This window comes from Pinus tabuliformis, chromosome 6 (genome assembly GCF_031772625.1).
Source record: "Pinus tabuliformis cultivar Carrire ecotype Pingquan chromosome 6, CPIR1, whole genome shotgun sequence".
Taxonomy (NCBI): Eukaryota; Viridiplantae; Streptophyta; class Pinopsida; order Pinales; family Pinaceae; genus Pinus; species Pinus tabuliformis.
Window position 1 is genome coordinate 492573986 of NC_142292.1, and position 19438 is coordinate 492593423.

The window sequence follows — 19438 nt, forward strand, 5'->3', positions numbered from 1 at the left end:
CTGAAAGAAATAGCTATATGGAGATTATGAAACCCTTGTCACAACTCATCTTATTGTTACAAATAAGATGCGTTCCAAACACTCGTGAGAAGGATACAAATAAAAGAGACTATGAAATACCAATCAGCTTTTTAGATAGGTTGCATTTATTTTTTTGCAAGACCTCTTATCTGTGTATATAACTAATAGTAAAACTGAAGAGTGATTATCACAGTATGTATATAACTACTGATGCTGCACATGCCTCTGATGTTTCTTACTATGGGAACACACAATTCCAGCTTTGCAGGTACCTAGAATGCATGTACAAACATAAAGCAGGAAAGCCTCAAAATCTGACGAAAACCAATTGCATTATAAATTTGGACAAATCATGAACGATAGCCAACATTTACAAGATAGTCTTACTGGCACTTGAAATACCACTATTACATTTGTCCTCTACAGCTCTTTAGAGAAATCCAAAAAGAGGGTGAATGTATCTCGGACAAAGATGGACTCGGGTATTTATTAAATATTTATTTAAAATCCATGTACACCCAAAGGGTACACTACTTTCAAAAAATGTTCCAAAACCAATGTCACTCATCCACGATGCACCTCTGGTGGTCCATGAAATTGAGATCAGCTCTTAGTGTTCAGAATGATGTTTCTTCCTTTCAAAAAGCCCATCAGGACCTAGATGCCACAACCAAACGAATATAAATTTTGATTAGTGAAAAAATACATTTCGCAACATGATGTCTTGAAAATGATCCTGTAATATCCTTAACCTCAACCCACAAAATTCAATTACTTAATCCTTACATAATAACAGAGACTGCAACACCTATATATTATCAAATATAGTTAATCATTTATCAAATTGCACATTTCTCTGGCTATAGAGCATTGCTAACAAGTGTTGTCCATAAATGGACTAAATATGCACACATCTTTTCTTCTTCATATAGGATTTGCTAATATTCCCCAAAGCACCCAGATCATACAAAATAGCTGACACTGTTAGAAGTTAGAACCTGGGCATCCCCCAGAGTTGATGCGACAATTTTCAGAACTTCACCCAACCTCAGATTGCAATCTTAAATACTATTCTAAAGGATACAAATTTTATATTGGCAGTATGTTATCTTGGGTTGGTCCATTACAATTATCCCTACCGATTTGACAAAAGAATTGGCCATCATTTCCATGTTCCGTAGATATACTACATTGATTGTGGAAGAATGAGATGTGGTGAAGGGCTATGCCAACGTCAGATGCTTTGTCAACGCCTTAGGCAGGTTAGGACTCGAGAGTTATCCAAGATAATATGCAACTTTTCATGTTCGCCTATCAAGTCTCTGCATTAATGTCTTACACCATTGAATCACACCCGTAGAAATGGCATCTTAACTGCCCTAACTAGCGACACCCTGTTATTGTCCTCCAAGGGAGTGTATGTGTACTCCCGAAGCTCAACCAATCATACAAGACAATTGGAGGCAAAGTTACAAAATAAAAACATTACAAAGAACAACTTAAAAAATTCATCTTATGGTCTACTGGAATGTAATTCCATAGCCCCTAATGGTATCTTTTAATCAGAATCACCTACAACCACATTCTTCCTAAGCTTGTTTGCTAAAAAGAGCCAAAGAAGACAAAGGAAGAGTTAGCCAAAGCCTCATCTAACTGCATTTATGCCTTCACAATAATTCAGTCCTAGCTTAATCATAGTCAATGCCTGCCTAAAATATGGCAGAAGTATGTAGTTGGAAAAACGGGACAAAGTACACAAAAAATAAAGTTAATATTATGTACACACCTTTAGTTTCCTCTAAAATAAATGGTTCTAGTCAACCAAGTTGTGGTCAAGTGGTTAGGCTAAAGTACTTCCAATGCTCATACCCATGACATTCAAAATCCCCCCCAAAGCCATGTTGTCGCAATAAAGTTGTTAATAAAAACTTCCCATTAAGTTGATCTTATGTCATAGAATGTGCAAGGTTCATAGATCAAACTTGCTTGTTGTGTACAAATGAGGTCGAATTCCTTCTTATATATAGACTTTCTAGGGGTACGAATTGCCTTCATGAGGCCGACTTGATCTTCCATGCAGGCCGACTTCTTGTAGCTCATTTGACAAGGTCTTGGAGGGTCTTTGACTCTAGTTTGACTCAAATAAATTTTCTTTACAATATGTAACATGCCCAAAAGGGTCTTCCATGTTGAAAAATCAATGCTAGTAGTAATTAGTGTTTGGTTCCTCTTCTTTGATAATTACTTGTGAATTATGTTGGCTTCTTTTACTTATTTATTATATTATGTTTCATCAATCAATTACCAATATATGTGTATATGAAGATTACAAGAACAAGAGACATAAGATGTAGGAGGACAGCCAGGTCAAAACACCTATAAGGGGAAAATTCACGCATAACTCTTCCTTCAGTAGATCCAAAGACAAGATGAGATAGTCCAAGACTCGTTTGATCTTGGACACAGACTTCCCCCAATCACCAAGTCAGCCCTTCCTTCTTCTTCAAGTGATGTTCTCCAGTAGCAACTTCAACCTAGAGCTTCGACCTGGCAACAGCAGAATTTCGGCCTCCCCAGCAACAAAACTACATGCAGTAGAATTCAGAATTTCAGCCCCAGCAATAGCCCAGTAACTTCGCACATGTGAGAGAAAGATGGCCCAAAACTTCAACTTTGTCTTCTCCTTCAATATTCTTCCTTCTCTTGGAATTTCGCACCTTTTTTTGCCTCTCTTTCTTATGTATCGAACTTGTTGAGTGAATGCAAAAATGGATCGAAATGCCTGTCTATATATAGCCTCTTTTGGGGGTCGAATTGCCCTAATGTAGGTCAACTTCATCATCACAGGGACGACTTGGTGCGGGGTCAATGACCTATTTGACTCAAAAATAGTTCTTTTTACATAATAAAAAAGCCCAAGAATGATCCAATAAAATTTACAATGACTCTATTGACTCAATATAAAACCTAGAAGCCTACAATGGAGGCTTTGACCTATAAACATGATGACCCAAGCATGAAACCCATTGATTTAATAAGTCATTATAAAATTTCTTTTAACAAATAAATTACATGATACAAATATGAAGACCGAACCTAGTTACATTCTTCAACACTCCCTCTTAACTAGGAAGGTATTCATATACAAGTACATGGACGATCTCAAAAACACATGAACTACGAAGAGTTCAGGCATACTCAATGCCACGAATTAGATACCTGACCAAGGTTATCTATCTGGGTGGGACTAAGATGGACTAAAGTTTTCAGCCACTCTAGGTACCATCAGGCTTACTAACTAACCATCAACCCAGGGATCTAGGTGTGTATCCAAGGTCAGAGCTCCAAGACCAACGCCACCCTCCCTCTTCAGGATCAGGACATCAAACACACACAGGTCGGCCAAGTGTTCTCCCAAACATCCACCATTAGATGCTTCTTCTCTCTTTATCAACCAAACCTGCAATGTTAACCAAACCAAGCATGATTCGGAAGAGACTTTGTCAGCACATCAGCAACCTGTTCATCTATTGGAATATATTGTAGCTTTATGACCCCATCTTGTACCAAACTTCTAATATAGTGGTACTTGTTGTTGATATGCTTCGTCCTTGCATGGAATACAGGGTCTTCAGACCAATGTTGCACGAAGCGGGGGCGAAGCGGAAGCATTTTTTAGAAGCGTGGACGCGGAAGCGTCATTTTCCAAAAATCTAGGAAGTGAAGCGTCCGGGGAAGCGTCTGCTATATATATATATTTATATTTATATTTATATTTTTTTTGCATTTATACTCAAAACAAACATCCCAAATACCAAATTAATTGTAGAAGACATGAAAACATGCATATTTTTGCATAAATCAAGATAGATATAACATCCATTGTACATTAATGATTAATTATTCGAGCATCAACCATTTAGATGCATCAACCATCTAGAATCCAGATTCTTCTCCTCTTGTCTAGCCTTTGCCTCTACCTCGATTGTCTAGGGATATTAGTCAACATTGCCCAATTTTGATCAAGCTACCTAATTCAAGACTTAAAATATGGTAGAAAAAGCTTAACATGGTTGATCGATGATTTTGACTTGATTGAAAGGTAATTTTTTGCTAAGGGCGTGCCACGTGACAAAGGAGTTCAACAATTAACACCACCAACACTTGGGTACATATAGGGCTTGGTGCTCTTGATTAAATGCTAATCGCATACCTTCATACTTGATATAATCTAATGAAATGCCACAATCTCATTGATCCTGAATTCCTGAAAACTGTTAAGTTTGTTGAATTTTGAATAGGATATGAAATTCTATTTTCTCCATATGAAGTCCAATGAGGCTGGAACCACTCTCAAACATCCTGAGTCATTTCATGGTAATGTTAAAATTTAAAAATTTAAGTAAAATGATGAAAATGAAAAATAAAGAAGAATGTCACTTTTACTTTAAGAATTTAACATTACCATGAGGGAGCATCTGCTATATTTATATTTTTTTTTGTCTTCATTCGTCACCCTAACCCAAGGTGGACCCACCCCCAACAAGCAAACTCACCTAAACTTAATAAACCAAAAAAAAAAAAAATTGAAAAAAAAAACGATTTTCCAAACGCTTTTCCGGAAGCGTACGCTTCCTCCTCCGAAGTGCCATACAAAGCGCGCTTCGGCGCTTCCGTACCACGCTTCCGAATTTCCAGGAAGCGGCAAAAAATTCGGAAGCGCGCTTCCTTACGGGACGCGCTTCGAGGCTTGGAACCGTGGGGGGGGGCGCTTCGTGCAACATTGCTTCAGACATCTTGATGCTGCTTTGATTATCACAATTTATTATAGTAGGATCCAGAGGCTTTCCAAACAAATATGACAAGAGTTTTCTTAACCAAACAGTTTCCTTTCCTACTTCACATGCAGCAACATATTCAGCGTTGGCACTACTTAATGCAATGGGATCTTGTTTTCTACTCATCCATTAGATCATTGCAGCTCCCAAACTAAAACATCCATCGGTAGTTCTTTTGTCATCAGTCTCACTACCACCCCAATATCAATCTGTGAAACCTGTCAACTTAACTTCCTTTCCATCATATTTTAGGAAGTGATGTATAGTGCCACAAAGATATCTAAGAATATGCTTAGCAGTTATCTAATGGTCATGGTGAGGCTCCAACTAAAATTGACTAAGAATATTTACAGCAAAACATATATCAGGTCTTGTATTTAGCAAATACATTAGAGAGCCCACCAACTTGCGATAGCTAGTAGGATCGACGAGACCAGAGTGAGAGCTTCTCAATTTCTTGAGATTAGTTATCATGGGTGTAGTCATAGGCTTGTAATCCATCATACCAAATTTCTGTAAAATATTGATTATGTATTTACCTTGACCCAGATATATTTCTCCAAGTTTCTGCCAAACTTCCAAACCCAAGTAATAGTGCATAAGTCCCAGATCTTTCATTTCGAATTCAGCTGCTAGCATCTTCTTGCATTCTTGTATTCTATGCTCCACACCTGTAATAAGCAAATCATCTACATAAAGTAGTATAATGACTGGTTCATTGTTTACTACCTTAATGTAGAGATTTGGATCTACAAAACTTTTCATAAACCCAATTCTTAAGAGATATGCATCCATTCTTGCATACCATGCCCTAGGAGCTTGCTTTAAACCATATAGGGCTTTCTTGAGTCTGCAAACATGTGTGTCCTTGCTATTTATTTCAAAGCCTTCCAGTTGTTCAATGTATACTTCTTCATCGATGGTCCCATTCAGAAAAGTTGTTTTTACATCCATTTGATGAATATTCCATCCCATTGTAGCAGCTAGCGAAACCAAAGATCTTATAGTAGTATACCTAGTAGTAGGTGCAAAGGTTTCTTCATAGTCTATACCTTCCTTTTGAGAGAAACCCCTTGCAACAAATCTAGCTTTGTATTTATCTATACTTCCATCAATCGCATGTTTGATTTTGTAAATCCATTTTGAAGTGACAACTGATTTGTCCTTTGGCCTAGAAACAATTTCCCAAACTCCATTCTTCGTGATGGATTTATATTCTTCTTGCATTGCCTTCTTCCATTCTTCTTGATGAGCAGCTTCTATCTTTTTTGTTATGTATGTTGCATATCCTGAATATCTTTTAGGTCTTTTGCTTTCTCTAAAAGTTCCTTTAGCAGCTCCATGTCCTTCAGCATCTTCAAGAGTAGCTTTCAACCAATTTGGCCTCTTACTTGTTTCGCCTATGATCATAGTTTGAATCAGTTCACTTGGTCCTTCGTCTTCTTCTTGGTTAGGAGTTGTCTCATCATGATGTTTTTCTTCTTCAAATAGTGGTGTATCTGTTGAGAAATCAATGCAGTAGATTAAGGTTTGATTTCTCTTTCTTGATAATTACTTGTGAGTTATGTTGGCTTCTTTTACTTCTTTTTTATCTTATCTTTCATCAAGCAATCACCATATTATGTGTGTGAAGATCACAAAAACACAAGACACAAGATGTAGGCCCTATGCCAGGGCAAAACCCCCCTCGAGGGGAAAACCCGGTCAAAAATTATTTTCCTTCAATAGTTTTCTTTGAGACTCTTCAAACTAGACATAGACCAAACCTTCCCTCCACACCAAGTCAGCCCTTCCAGATCTTGGACCCCTTTGCAGCAGCACTTCCAACCCAACAACTTTGACCATGCAGCGACTTATGGCATTAGGCAGTAACTGGCAGCAACAACACTTGTAAGACTTCGATCTCCAAAACTAGGGCACGAAAGAGAGAGAGAGTAGCACCAAAACTTCGATTTCTTCATTCTCCTTATCCTTGACCTAACTCACACTCCTTTTGACTTCCTTGACCCACTTCGCACTGTTTCCAACTTCACTAGAGATATCAAACTTGCTTGAGATGAGATACTCCAAATGACTTCGATCTCCTTCTATTTATAGGATCCAGGTGAGGTCAAATTGGTGTTCGTTAGGCCGACTTGATCTCCTTTAGGCCGACTTGATGTGGAGGTTACATAAATCATATTTGACTCAATAATAAACCTTTTTACATGATTCCAAATCCCAAGAAGGGTCTCTTTAAATGTACAATGACTCTATTGACTCAATATTAATCCTAGGAATCCACAATGGGGACTTTGACTAATATAATGATGACCCAAGCATGAAACCCATGCTTTAATAAGTCATTGATACAATAATAAAATTATTTTTCTTTATTCTTTTGACAAGTACATTACATAATGACTCAAATACATTTATGAAGACCGAACCTAGTTACATTCTTCAACAGTGTCTTTGTCATCAGAATCAATTGGAATATCCTTGGATCTCTTGTAGACATGATTCTCATTGAATATAACATCCCTACTTACTTCAATGTGTCTTCCTTCCTTAATGTAGATTCTATATGCCTTTGAAGAAAGACTGTAGCCAACGAAGATCCCTTTAATGCTTGTAGAATCTAGTTTCTTTCGCTTGTCCTTTGGAACATGGATGTATGCAGGACACCCAAAGATTCGAAGATGGTCCACACATGGCTTCTTCCCTGTGAATGCTTCTTCAAGTGTCATATTCTCAATAATTCTATGAGGACTTCTATTTTGTATATATATGTTGTCATAGTTGCTTCACCCCATAGAAACTTTGGAAGATCTTGATCAAATATCATAGTTCATATGCATTCTTCAATTGTTCTATTTTTCCTTTCTGCAACTCCATTTTGTTCGAGATTGTAGGGAACAATGAGCTCCCTCTTAATACCTTCTTCTTTACAATATGCAACCAATTCTTTTGAAGTGTATTCCCCACCATTGTCGGATCTCAAGGTTTTTATCTTTCTTTCGGTTAAGGTTTCCACTTCAGATTTAAACTCCTTCAATTTTTCAAATACTTCATCCTTTGACTTGAGAAGGTAGAGCCATGTTTTTTTATAGTTATCATCAATGAAGGTCCCATAATAAAGATGGCCTCCAAGTGATTAGTTAAACATAGGCCCACACACATCAGAATGAATAAGATCTAATATTTCTTTAGACCTTGTATCACTGCTTGTAAAAGGCTTCCTTGTATTCTTTCCCAAAGCACATCCCTTACATGCTCCTTCACGATTGTCCTTGATGGTAGGAATGCAATTATCATTTGATTGAGCATTAGGGGAATTTTGAGGTCTAAAATGGGCCTCCTAAGAAAAATGTACAACCAAAATAAAATTTATAAGAACCAATTGGATTCAGGATGATGATGTCAACCATGGGGGATGATTCACCATTTTTGGAGTAAAAAAGTAAAAAGATTAAAAAATAATAAAATAATAAAACTACTTTTTCAACTTATCTCCCTAAGTTTTTACTCAAATTTCGAGCGAGAGTACTCATAGGATGCGAAATTCAATTCTTCATCCAAGGAGTACCCATGTTGCATACTTTCGATGGATCTTGCAACACAAAAAATGAGAAATACATGAAAAAACGTTATTGCAAATATGAAACATGGATAATCCTTGGATGAGGAATCAAATTTTGCATCCAAAAGTGTTTTCACTCGAAATTTGTGTAAACCCATAGGGAGATAAGTTGAAAATACGAGTTGAAAAAATAATTGTCTTTTATCCCTCTAAAATTTGATGATGTAATCTAATCTTATTTTATTATTTCCACTATTATTTTAAAATTTCCTTAAGAGGCCCATTTTAGACCTCAAAACTCCCCTAATGAGAGGGAATGACCTTGTAGTGTATATGCCCATATCTTCTATGCCATAGTTCAATGGGATTGATTTCCATGTAAATTAAGGCTTAAGGAGATGGTGTTATAACTCTATATAGTCTTCTTTCACGAACTCCAATAACTTTTGCTTTTTCAATGCTGGAATCCTTTCTCCAAACCAAAACTTTACCATCTACAAAAGCAACCCTATCTCCTTTTATCTTCTAAACAAGAAATTGAAAGTAAATTTTTTTCAACCCTGGAACACAGAGTATATTGTTGAGGTTTAGTTTTGCTCCATTATCTAGCTTCAAAGACGTAGATCAAAGGCCCTTGACTACATAATTGTTATTGACTCCTAGCTCCACTGCATGAGATGATTGTTCCTTTTATAGAGTATGAAGTTGTCCTCTTTCTACTGTCATATGTCTTGATGCTCCACTATCAATGATCCATGCATTGTCATCATCAAGAGTACCTGTAAGTGCAGCCAAGAATCCTTCGCTTTTGACCTTCTTAGATCCCTTCCAATCCAACTTCCTACAATTCGTATGATATTGAATCACATCTTCAAGTAACTTGCCACAGAGGGAGTATCCTTTCTTTTTAAGCCAACAAAGTGATCTCCAACCTTCTTCGACCTTAGCTCTAATACCAGGTCGAGAAATCAATGCTAGTAGTAATTAGGGTTTGATTCCTGTTCTTTAATAATTACTTGTGAATTATGTTGCCTTCTTTTACTTCTTTATAATATGTTTCGTCAAGCAATTACCAATATATGTGTAGATGAAGATCAAAAGAACAAAAGACACAAGACGCAAGCGGACAGCCAGGGAAAAACCCCTATAAGGGGAAAACCCATTCAGAACTCTTCCTTCAGTAGATTCAAAGACAAGATGAGATAGTCCAAGACTCTTTTGATCTAGACAATGACTTCCCCCAATCACCAAGTCAGCCCTTCTTCTTCAAGTGATGTTCTCCAAGTAGCAACTTTGACCTAGAACTTCGACCTGGCAGCGGTAGAATTTCGGCCTCCCCGGCAACAGAACTTCGACCCCAGCGACAAAACTTCGACCTGCAGTATAATTCAAAATTTCGGCCCCAGCAATACCCTAGTAACTTCGCACGTGTGAGAGGAAGATGGCCCAAAACTTCAACTTTGTCTTCTCCTTCAATCTTCTTCCTTCTCTTGGAATTTTACACCTTTTTATGCCTCTCTTTCTTGTCTATCGAACTTGTCGAGGTTGTGAGCAAATGGATCGAACTACCTGTCTATATATAGCCTCTTCTGGGGTCAAATTGCCCTAACGTAGGCCGACTTCATCATCATAGGGCCGACTTGGTGTGGAGGAGTCAAATGACCTATTTGACCAAAAAAAAAATTACATGATGCAAAAGCCCAAAAAGGGACTAATAAAATTTACAATGACTCTATTGACTCAATATAAAACCTAGAAGCCTACAATGAAGGCTTTGACCTATAAACATGATGACCCAAGCATGAAACCCATGCCCTATAAACATGATGACCCAAGCATGAAACCCATGCTTTAATAAGTCATTATAAAATTTCTTTTGACAAATAAATTACATTATACAAATATGAAGATCGAACCTAGTTACATTCTTCAACATTCCATACATGACAATGACTCAATTGACGTGTAGACTCAATGACAAGCTCTAAAAGCACTCAATGGGTGCTTGACCTATAAATAAATTTTCCTTGAGCATGAAACCCATGTCTCAAGAATGATTACATATGTCATTATAAAGACTGAACCTAATTACATATTTCAACACTCCCTCTTAACTAGGGAGGTATTCATAATCCATATCAGGTACTTCGACATTCTCACACTGAATAATTCTCATAAGAAAAGTCAGATTTGTAAGACATCTCATAAGATATCTTATCAGCTTATACCAGAGCATCTCATCATACCAACCAGAATTGTCACATAGCAAGCCCTTGACTAACAACTCTATCTCTCCACAAGATCAGAGCACAACGCTGGTGAGACCAATGACTGATAGACACCATCATCATTGTCTCTCAAGGCACATACCCCACCCGGGTGTTCATAGGGTATGTCCTTTTAGGACAATTCCTATCTTGGAATAACACATCCTTAAGGAATTTCCTAACTACTCTTGCCTATTGGATGCCCTACCACATCCTCAAAGAGTATCGGAATCAATCTCATGTGCTTACCCAATCCTCCATTCTTTCTTCACAACATGAAGACAACTAGATAACCGGATTCGTCCTAGAGGCCCCTCGAATCCCGAATCCAGCGTGTCCGACGCGATTCTGCCCTGATTCGTGTCCAAATCCAATGACACGTCGTGTCCTTTCCTGACTCGTCGAATCCGAGGTCGTGTCCCGATTTTCATCTGCGTGTCACGATTTTGGGAATCGTGTCCTGTTTCCAGGACTCGCTAGGCTCAAAAAGTGACCTGCGCGGGTATGAAAAGGCCGCATTTGGTCATTACAGCCACGCATATTTTCATTTGGCAAGCGTTTTGGCAGCTTCATGATCAAGTCTAGGCCCTAGTATTGATATGCTATTCATGGTAATGTTAAATTCTTAAAGTAAAAGTGACATTCTCCTTAATCTTCATTTTCATCCTTTTACTTAAATTTTTAACATTACCATGAAATGACTCAGGATGTTTGAGAGTGGTTTCGGCCTCATTGGATTTCATATGGAGAAAGTAGAATTTTAGATTTCATTCAAAATCCAACAGACTTATCAGTTTTTCAGGATTTTAGGATTGGGGGATTGCAATGTTTCCATTGAATTTTGTCATGTATTAGGGTATGGAACTCATATTTAATCAAGAGCACCAAACCAGGAGCTTTTGAAAATGTCGCTCCCGCTCCCGTTTTCGTTCCCACTCCCTGATTTCGCTCCCGCTCCCAAGTAACATTGTTCCTGATGATATGGGTCTGGACACCAGTGTTGAGTTGGCATTGGCCAACATGGATCTCAATTATCCAGTGCTAGAGCCTGTTAGATTTGATGACTTAGAGGGGTCATCCTCCACACCAGCAGATGCAGAGGCGACTATGGATACAAGGGAGGAGGATGATGTAGAGGAGAGCAGTGGGGACTATGATGATGAGGACATTGATGCTGATTCTGATGCTGATTGATGCCTTGAGGCCTGTATACCTGTAGTTGTTTTATATTTTCTATTTCTATTTGCCATTGGCATTGCTCTAGCACTACCTATGTAACACATTTTGATTTGATGACTTAATGAGAAAACTACAGTTGTCAATGTGTTTATGTTACTATCTTGTAGTTGTAAGTTGTCTTTCAATTATGAATTATGAATCATGATTTAAATTTTTAATAGATTTATCATTTATGTGACTAGTACCACTGACATTTATTTGAATTTTGTATGTACTATGCATGCTAATAGCTATAGATGAAAATCTATGTTTGAAATCAATAAATTTGTATCATTAATTAAAACTTGTGTAAGAAATATCTAATTTTTAATATATATATATATATATATATATATATATATATATATAAAATAATATATAACGAATCCTACGTGCCCTGTTCCGGGGGGGTCAAAGTGTCCGAATCCGACACCACGAATCTCGAATCCTATGTGTCCCGAATCCCCGTGTCAGGTGACCTAGGAAGACAAGAATGATGTGTCTATCTCTCCCTCTCAACTAGGGAGGATTTACTCGATCCTATAAACGGATATACACAAGCTCCCTCTTAACTAGGGACTTGTTATCGACAGCAGCTATCTGCTCTTCTGTGGAGATCATGGTTCCATTTTCTTCTTTTTGCTTCTCTCTCTATATTTTCTCGTTTTGTCAACTCTATTTTTGGTCACCTCACTAGTGATTGATTCCCTCTAAGTCATTGAAATGAGTCGATGTCATCCATCACTTTCCTTCAACGAACCATAAGGTTGAACCACTAGTCATGTCATCCTTCTCTTCATCGGAAAGTGATCTTCTAGTCCACATCTGGCTTTTCTTCATATAGCTACGTCTTCCAAGTCATATTTCTTTTAGGATCTTCCATTCATTCCCACGAGTATGAGTTGTACATGACATCTACAACTCCATTTCAGTAGTAGCCCTGTTTCAACCCAACTAGATGTTCAAAAATCAAAATGAACATAAAATCAAAGTTACCTTTTACGATGGCCTTTCATCATGACATCTTCTTGTTTGCAACATCAACATCTTGCACATTCATAAACACATCTCCAAGACATTTGATGTCAAAAGTCTCCTTTCTTTACAGAGTTTATCAGGGTCTTCATATCTTCTCTATGGAGATGTCCTAATTCTTCTAGTCATTGGATGTTGATCACTATAGTTGCATCTTCCATGAACTCTTCTTCCTTTCTTCACATATTTCTCCCCAAGAACTTCTATACATAGTTCCTTCATCTTGTCAACTACCTCATATTCCATATGAGGTCATAATATGTTGATTTCATATTGTCAATAGTTCAAGACATATGCCTTCATGCATCGTTCCAAAAGAAGAGATCCTTCTTCTTCGATCATGCTCATGAGCTAGAGCATTCAACCATGCTATCTGCAACTATATGATGACATGACTTAATCTATTAAATATATACATACCTCTTTTCTTCTTTTGATCATCTAGACTTCCTTCGGCAGCTTCCTTTCCTTGCTTGAAAATACTTCAACCATCTTGACATGTTGCACTCCTTTGTCACCATACCATCATCCTTCTAAACAATGGATCCCACACAAGGTGGAATGTAGACTATCAGCGAGACACTTGCTTCTTCCAAGTAGAGGTGAATCTTCTTATAAAGATTCTAGTGAAGGATCTCGATGATCCTCATTCTGCAAATGCTCCTTAACAATGATGATGTATGATGACCTTTCTATCTTTTATCATGCTAGATGACTTTCTTCCAACCATATATACTACTATTTCGGTTGACCTTTTCATGCTTTCAATGAGGTTACCATGAGCTATTTCCTTTCTATCACGATGACTGCTACAACCATGTAGACTTCTACTTCAGCTATCCTTTCAAGCATCTATAATGATGTCATGAGCTCTTCTTTCAATCGTATGCTTCTAATATGATGCCACCTTCTAATATGATGCATCCTATCATACTTACAATGCTTCTCATCTTGACTACAATCTTTAACCATAGTAGAGGTCTTTTCACCTCCTACTTCTCCTTGCTATGTACCTGAGAGACCTTAATAGCGAAGATCTATCCCTTCCTACATGAATTTCTCATCAATTTCTTCTACTTCTTCAATGATATGGGATTCATTTCTTTCTTTTCTCTTCTTGTTGTCCTTTTTGAGTTTCAGACAATCTCTCTTGAAATGCCCATATTCCTGACATCCATAGCATTGGATCTTTGATGTATCGATCTTCTTAAACTTCCCAAACTTTCCTTTTCTCCTAACCATGGCAGCAAATCCTTGAACTTGTTCATTTGATCCCACGTCACCTTTTGCCTTCAATCTGGTTTCTTCAATGTTGCATAATAACCAAGTTCATTGAATGGGGTGCCTTCCTTCTTTCCATAGATGCTCGATATAGAGTTGCCCCGTTCATCAGGTAGTGCATTGAGCACCACGATGGTCATTTCTTTGTCGGACATTATTTCCCCTAACTCTTGCAATTGGTCTCTTATTTGTGACACCCTCATAAGATATGAGGCTATCCCTTCTTCCTTTGATACCTTCATCTTGTATAGCTCGGTTCTCAAAGATATAACTTCTCCTGTAGTGCTTATGGAGAACAATTCTACCAGCTTATCATAGATTTCTTTTGAATCTTCCAACTTTGCTACATAAGGGATGAGGGAATCCTTGATTGATTCTATAAGGATTCTTTGAGCCCTTATTTCCCCTTTCATGTATTTTGCTAGAGCTTGAGCTTCTTCTTTTGGTGGTTTAGTGATTGAACCCTTAACATGTCCAATGACTTCATTTTCTATGAGGATCAAATTTGTCCTCTTTTTCCATGCAAGGAAATTTGATGACCCAACCAGTTTGTTGCTCTCCTTGTAGAATGAAGTCATTTTGATAGTAGATTCAAACATAGATATAAAGGTACTTACTTGTCAAGTGAAGATGCTTCTTTGATGATGATATCTTCAACTTGATGCCTTCTTTGATTTTGATTATAGTTGATGATGATAGCTTCCTTGAAGATGACAATATTCTTCTTCTAGAGATGTCTTTCTTCAAATATGCTTGAGATGTGATCCTTGCTTCAATGAGAGGGAGATCACCTTGATGATGATGGCAACGCTTCTTCTTGCTTCCTTAGAATGTGGAGACTTCAAGATGCTTCTAATGTGTAGTCCCTTTTTCTTTGAGTGGAGGTAGGGTTCTTCTTGAAAGTAGAGTCTTTGAGGTCTTCTTCTTCTTGTTGCTTCTAGATGGTGTGATCCTTGAGATGAAATGGGTAGCCCTCCTTGATGCTCCTTAGATTGCTCGACCCTTATGTATCCCTTCTTGATGGTTCGATGTCCTCTTTGATGCCTTGACCTTTCTTGATATTCCTTTTGATGGTCCTTCTACAAGTTACCTTTCCTTGTCTTGTCACCTTAGCTCTGATACCATGTTGAGAAATCTAGGGGCAGCTAGATTAGGTGATTTCTCTTAAATTGATAATTGCTTGTGATATCTTATTACTTATATTAATTAGCTTCTTCTTCTTCAACTTGATTATTACTGTGTTATTATCATCAAACAACGACCAAACAATAAAGAACAATGAGACAAGAGGACACAAGATATAGGTTATCAGCCAAGGCCAAAACCTTTCCTCTTAGGAGGAAAACCCGCAAGAACTCCTCTTCTTTAGAACTTCAATTGACGAATTCCAAGACCTATAACCCTTGACCAAGACCCCTCCTAGACCAAGTCAACCTTCATTCTTGATGAACTTTCCTTACACACCTTCCAGCAAGAAACTTCGATGTTCTAGCAACTTCAACCCCCAGCGACAATTTTTGCAACCTCGACCTAGTAGCTTCAACAACTTCAACCTAGCAAATTCATAGCTTCGACCTAGTTGCAGCTTTCACAACTTCGATGCAACATCACAGCTTCAATCCAGCTGCATAGCTTCGACCTAGATGCAACTTCACAGCTTCTATGCAGCTTCAAAACTTCGCCTTGCCTAGTAACTGTAGAAACCCTAACACAAGAGAGAGAGAGAGAGAGGGCGGTCCAAAACTTCGAACTTGCTCTTTTTCGTCTTTTTCCAACTTCTTTCTTGGGAAGATTGAACTTGCTTGTTGTGTGTACAAATGAGGTCGAGTTCCTTCTTATATATAGACTTTCTAAGGGTACGAATTGCCTCCATGAGGCCGACTTGATCTTCCATGTACGCTGACTTGTTGTAGCTCGTTTGATAAGGTCTTGGAGGGTCTTTGACTCTAGTTTGACTCAAATAAATTTTCTTTACAATATGTAACATGCTCAAAAGGGTCTTCCATACATGACAACGACTCAATTGACTTGTAGACCCAATGACAAGACCTAGAAGCACTCAATGGGTGTTTGACCTATAAATAAATTTTCCTTGAGCATGAAACCCATGTCTCAAGAATGACAATAATAAATTTATTTTTCTCTTTACATCAAATACATAAAATCATGATTACATATGTCATTATGAAGACCGAACCTAGTTACATATTTCAACATCTTTACCATAGAATCTCATCCCTCAACTCACAGACAACTCAAGATAGATTCAACGATAAGAAGTTCTTGTACAATGTAAAAGAGAATTTATAAGGGGTTGGAATCAAATGATTGCACAGAATATAGAGACAGTGAACAAAAGACCTCAATGTCAAATTGTCCCTCTAGTGATTAATGAATCTTGTCCTTGGGGATTCTTTGATGGTGCTTTCTAAGATAATCTAGGGAATAGTGGAGCAAAGAGTTGTCTCTTAAATTTTTTCATTATATTTCTTTTTTATTACGTCTTGGGGAGGATCGAACAAATGAGCTCGTAACTCAGCAATGGCAGTTACGTAAGAACTAATGCAAGAAATGTGTCACTACATCTTTTCCTCCCTCTCATTTTCCTTATTGATATTTCCGTTATATATTCAACTAGCCTCATTGGCTTGTATGAATTGTTGGGTGTATTTGATTTGTATTAAGGATTCTTTCATAGTCAATACTAAATAGACTGTGTTTTCAAGATTGGCAATGAAATGGCATCATATAACCTTTGTTATGGAGCAGTTTATGCTAGTACTGTACTCTTTTTTTGGAAGATTCAATTGGTCCAATCCATGTGGATAGTTTTTGCAGTCTGACAGTATAGACATGTGCCTTGGCACAAATATATATTCTATTCCAAGTTAATAAATTATGCTTTATTTCCCTCTAGGACATATATATATAAGAAACTAATGGTGAATTTTATCAATAGAAAAAATTGCTATTTTTTCTTGAATTTCATTGTCATTGAATTCAAACACGAACACAAAACCAGACAACATACCTATGGACAAGCTCAAGTGGCCAAGAAACTAACCTCACCTTGTTCTTAAAGCATTGTTGATGGTGTTTCCTCGGCGCACACACTTCACATACACCACTAGGTAATTCAAGCTACAAAAGATTGTCAGCAATATGCTAACTCATATGTCGACAAAGATTCAAGGTTGGTATGACCCAAACATTGATGCTATAGCATGTTGTGTCATCAACATCAACTACCACAGCATCAAACCCTCTTGTTCTAAGGAAGGAGTCTTCCCCAATTTGTACATATGATTGGATTCATCGTAATATTATGAGGCAACCACACTTTAAAACAACCACTCATGCCCTTCCCAACCGATCAATTGGGTCAAAATTCCACCTTTTTACTGGTGTGTAACGTGGTAAATAGAAAGAAAATTTGGTCCAACTCCCAAAACATAAAGGACATCTCCAAATGTGGGACTGTGATGACATCACCACAACCTGAAACTGGTAAGGCAAAGTTATCCCCAATAACCACTTTCTCTCAACTACGTTGTTGTCCATAATCAAAGAGAAGGTGTTGGTGTTTGGTCACATGCCTTGTAGCCCCAAAATTAGTAATCCATTATTTCAAGAGGAACAAGATGAAGAATGCACAGCCAAATGTGCATTGTGAGAGGATCTATTAGTATCATTAAAAAGATCCTCGTTGCTCATATTTCCCCTGCATATTCTTCAATTTTTTAAGACATATCCCTCCAATAGTTGCATGAGTTCCCCCCAACCTGCTCAGGCTCATGCTTAAAAATGTTGATGTGAGTAGCATTGGAAGATCTTCTACAATTGCTTGGTGTCTTAGCATGTGGAAGTCATTATTTGTCTCTTCTAGTGATTTATGTCTTCTTTCCCAAATTTAACTTACGAAAAGTGCAAAAATTAAAATAAATTAATTGTTGTGGACTATTGGATTAAGAATAAATAATTTAATTATTTAAGCGACTTAGAAATAATTTCAACCGTTGATCTTCAAGATGTTTCGAGAAGGAAGATTCAAGATATTTTTAAAAAGAATCTTCAAGATGTTTCTAGAGGGGAGATTGGGGTTAGATATTTGGAATCAATAAAGATTATAAATGGAGGTGAAGACACAACAAAGAGCTCAAGCATGTGAGTGACTCATCACGAGAGAGTGATTCCCTTTGCAATGCAAGTGTGGCTCAAGTGACTAGTGCGCAGAGAAAGGAAGAAGTGTGATTGGGTTTGAGCGAATCAAAGAGGGCCAAGTTGGAGAAGAGGGCCAAGTTTGTGGCTTAATTAATTTTGCAATGTGTGATTGACCTCTCTGATTTATTTCCATTGCATATTTTTAATTCTAGAAGTTAAAGATACCAATGATTCTATTTTTTGGCGATTCAGTTATTAGTTGAGTAAATAATAATAAATTGGGGATAAATTAAACTATCATGAGAAAAAAAAATTGGCTAGCATTAGAAATTTAACAGGGTATCAGAGCTACCTAGAAGACTTTAAAAGAGATATCTGAGATCACGAGGATTGGTAGCAGATAACAGTATCGAGAAGTATAAAGCGAGGTTTGTGGCGAGAGGGTTCTCCCAAAAGGAGGGAGTGGATTACAATAAGAGATTTGTACTCGTCGCCAAATATGCATCTAATAACGCAATTATGTTCATTGCTTCAGAGATGGGGTGGAGGATACATCAAATTGATGTGAAGATTGCTATCCTCAACAGAGTGATTGGGGAGGAGGTGTATATTGAGTAGCCTCGGGGTTTTGAGGTGTATGCAAGTTGAAGAAGGCCCTTGCCAAGATTGATGGATATCTTCTTGGTTTGGGCTTTTCACCAACACTGAAGTGGATCCTAACTTGTACTTTGTACTCATTGAGGGATGTGCAAGGAAGACCTTGATTCAAAATTCGACATGAAGGACATCGTCTTTATGCACTACTTTTTGGGGTTGGAGATTTGGCAGTGCTGAAGAATGTAACTAGTGTCGGTCTTCATAATTGTATTTGTCAAAAGAAAAATATTATTGAAGCATGGGTTTCATGCTCTTTCATTTATTTTCTAAGTCATAGCCTCCATTGAAGGCTTCTAGGTTTTGTCAAGAGTCAAGAGAATCATTGTCATATTTATTAGACCCTTCTTGGGCTTTTGTATCATGTAAAGAAATTTATTTTTGAGTAAAAATAGTCATTT

At 37.5% G+C, this 19438-nt stretch overlaps 1 protein-coding gene across 2 annotated transcripts in view; it reads right to left on the minus strand.

Moving 5' to 3' along the window:
- Positions 1-336: 336 nt before the first annotated feature.
- Positions 337-19438, minus strand: part of LOC149259472 (cytochrome c oxidase-like protein) — an 88588-nt gene continuing 69486 nt past the window's right edge. For both annotated transcript variants that reach the window (XM_089418323.1, XM_089418318.1), the window contains one exon: positions 337-678. In XM_089418323.1, the coding sequence (XP_089274449.1) occupies positions 625-678 (54 nt within the window). In that variant the 3' untranslated portion in view covers positions 337-624. The remainder of the gene's footprint in view (positions 679-19438) is intronic.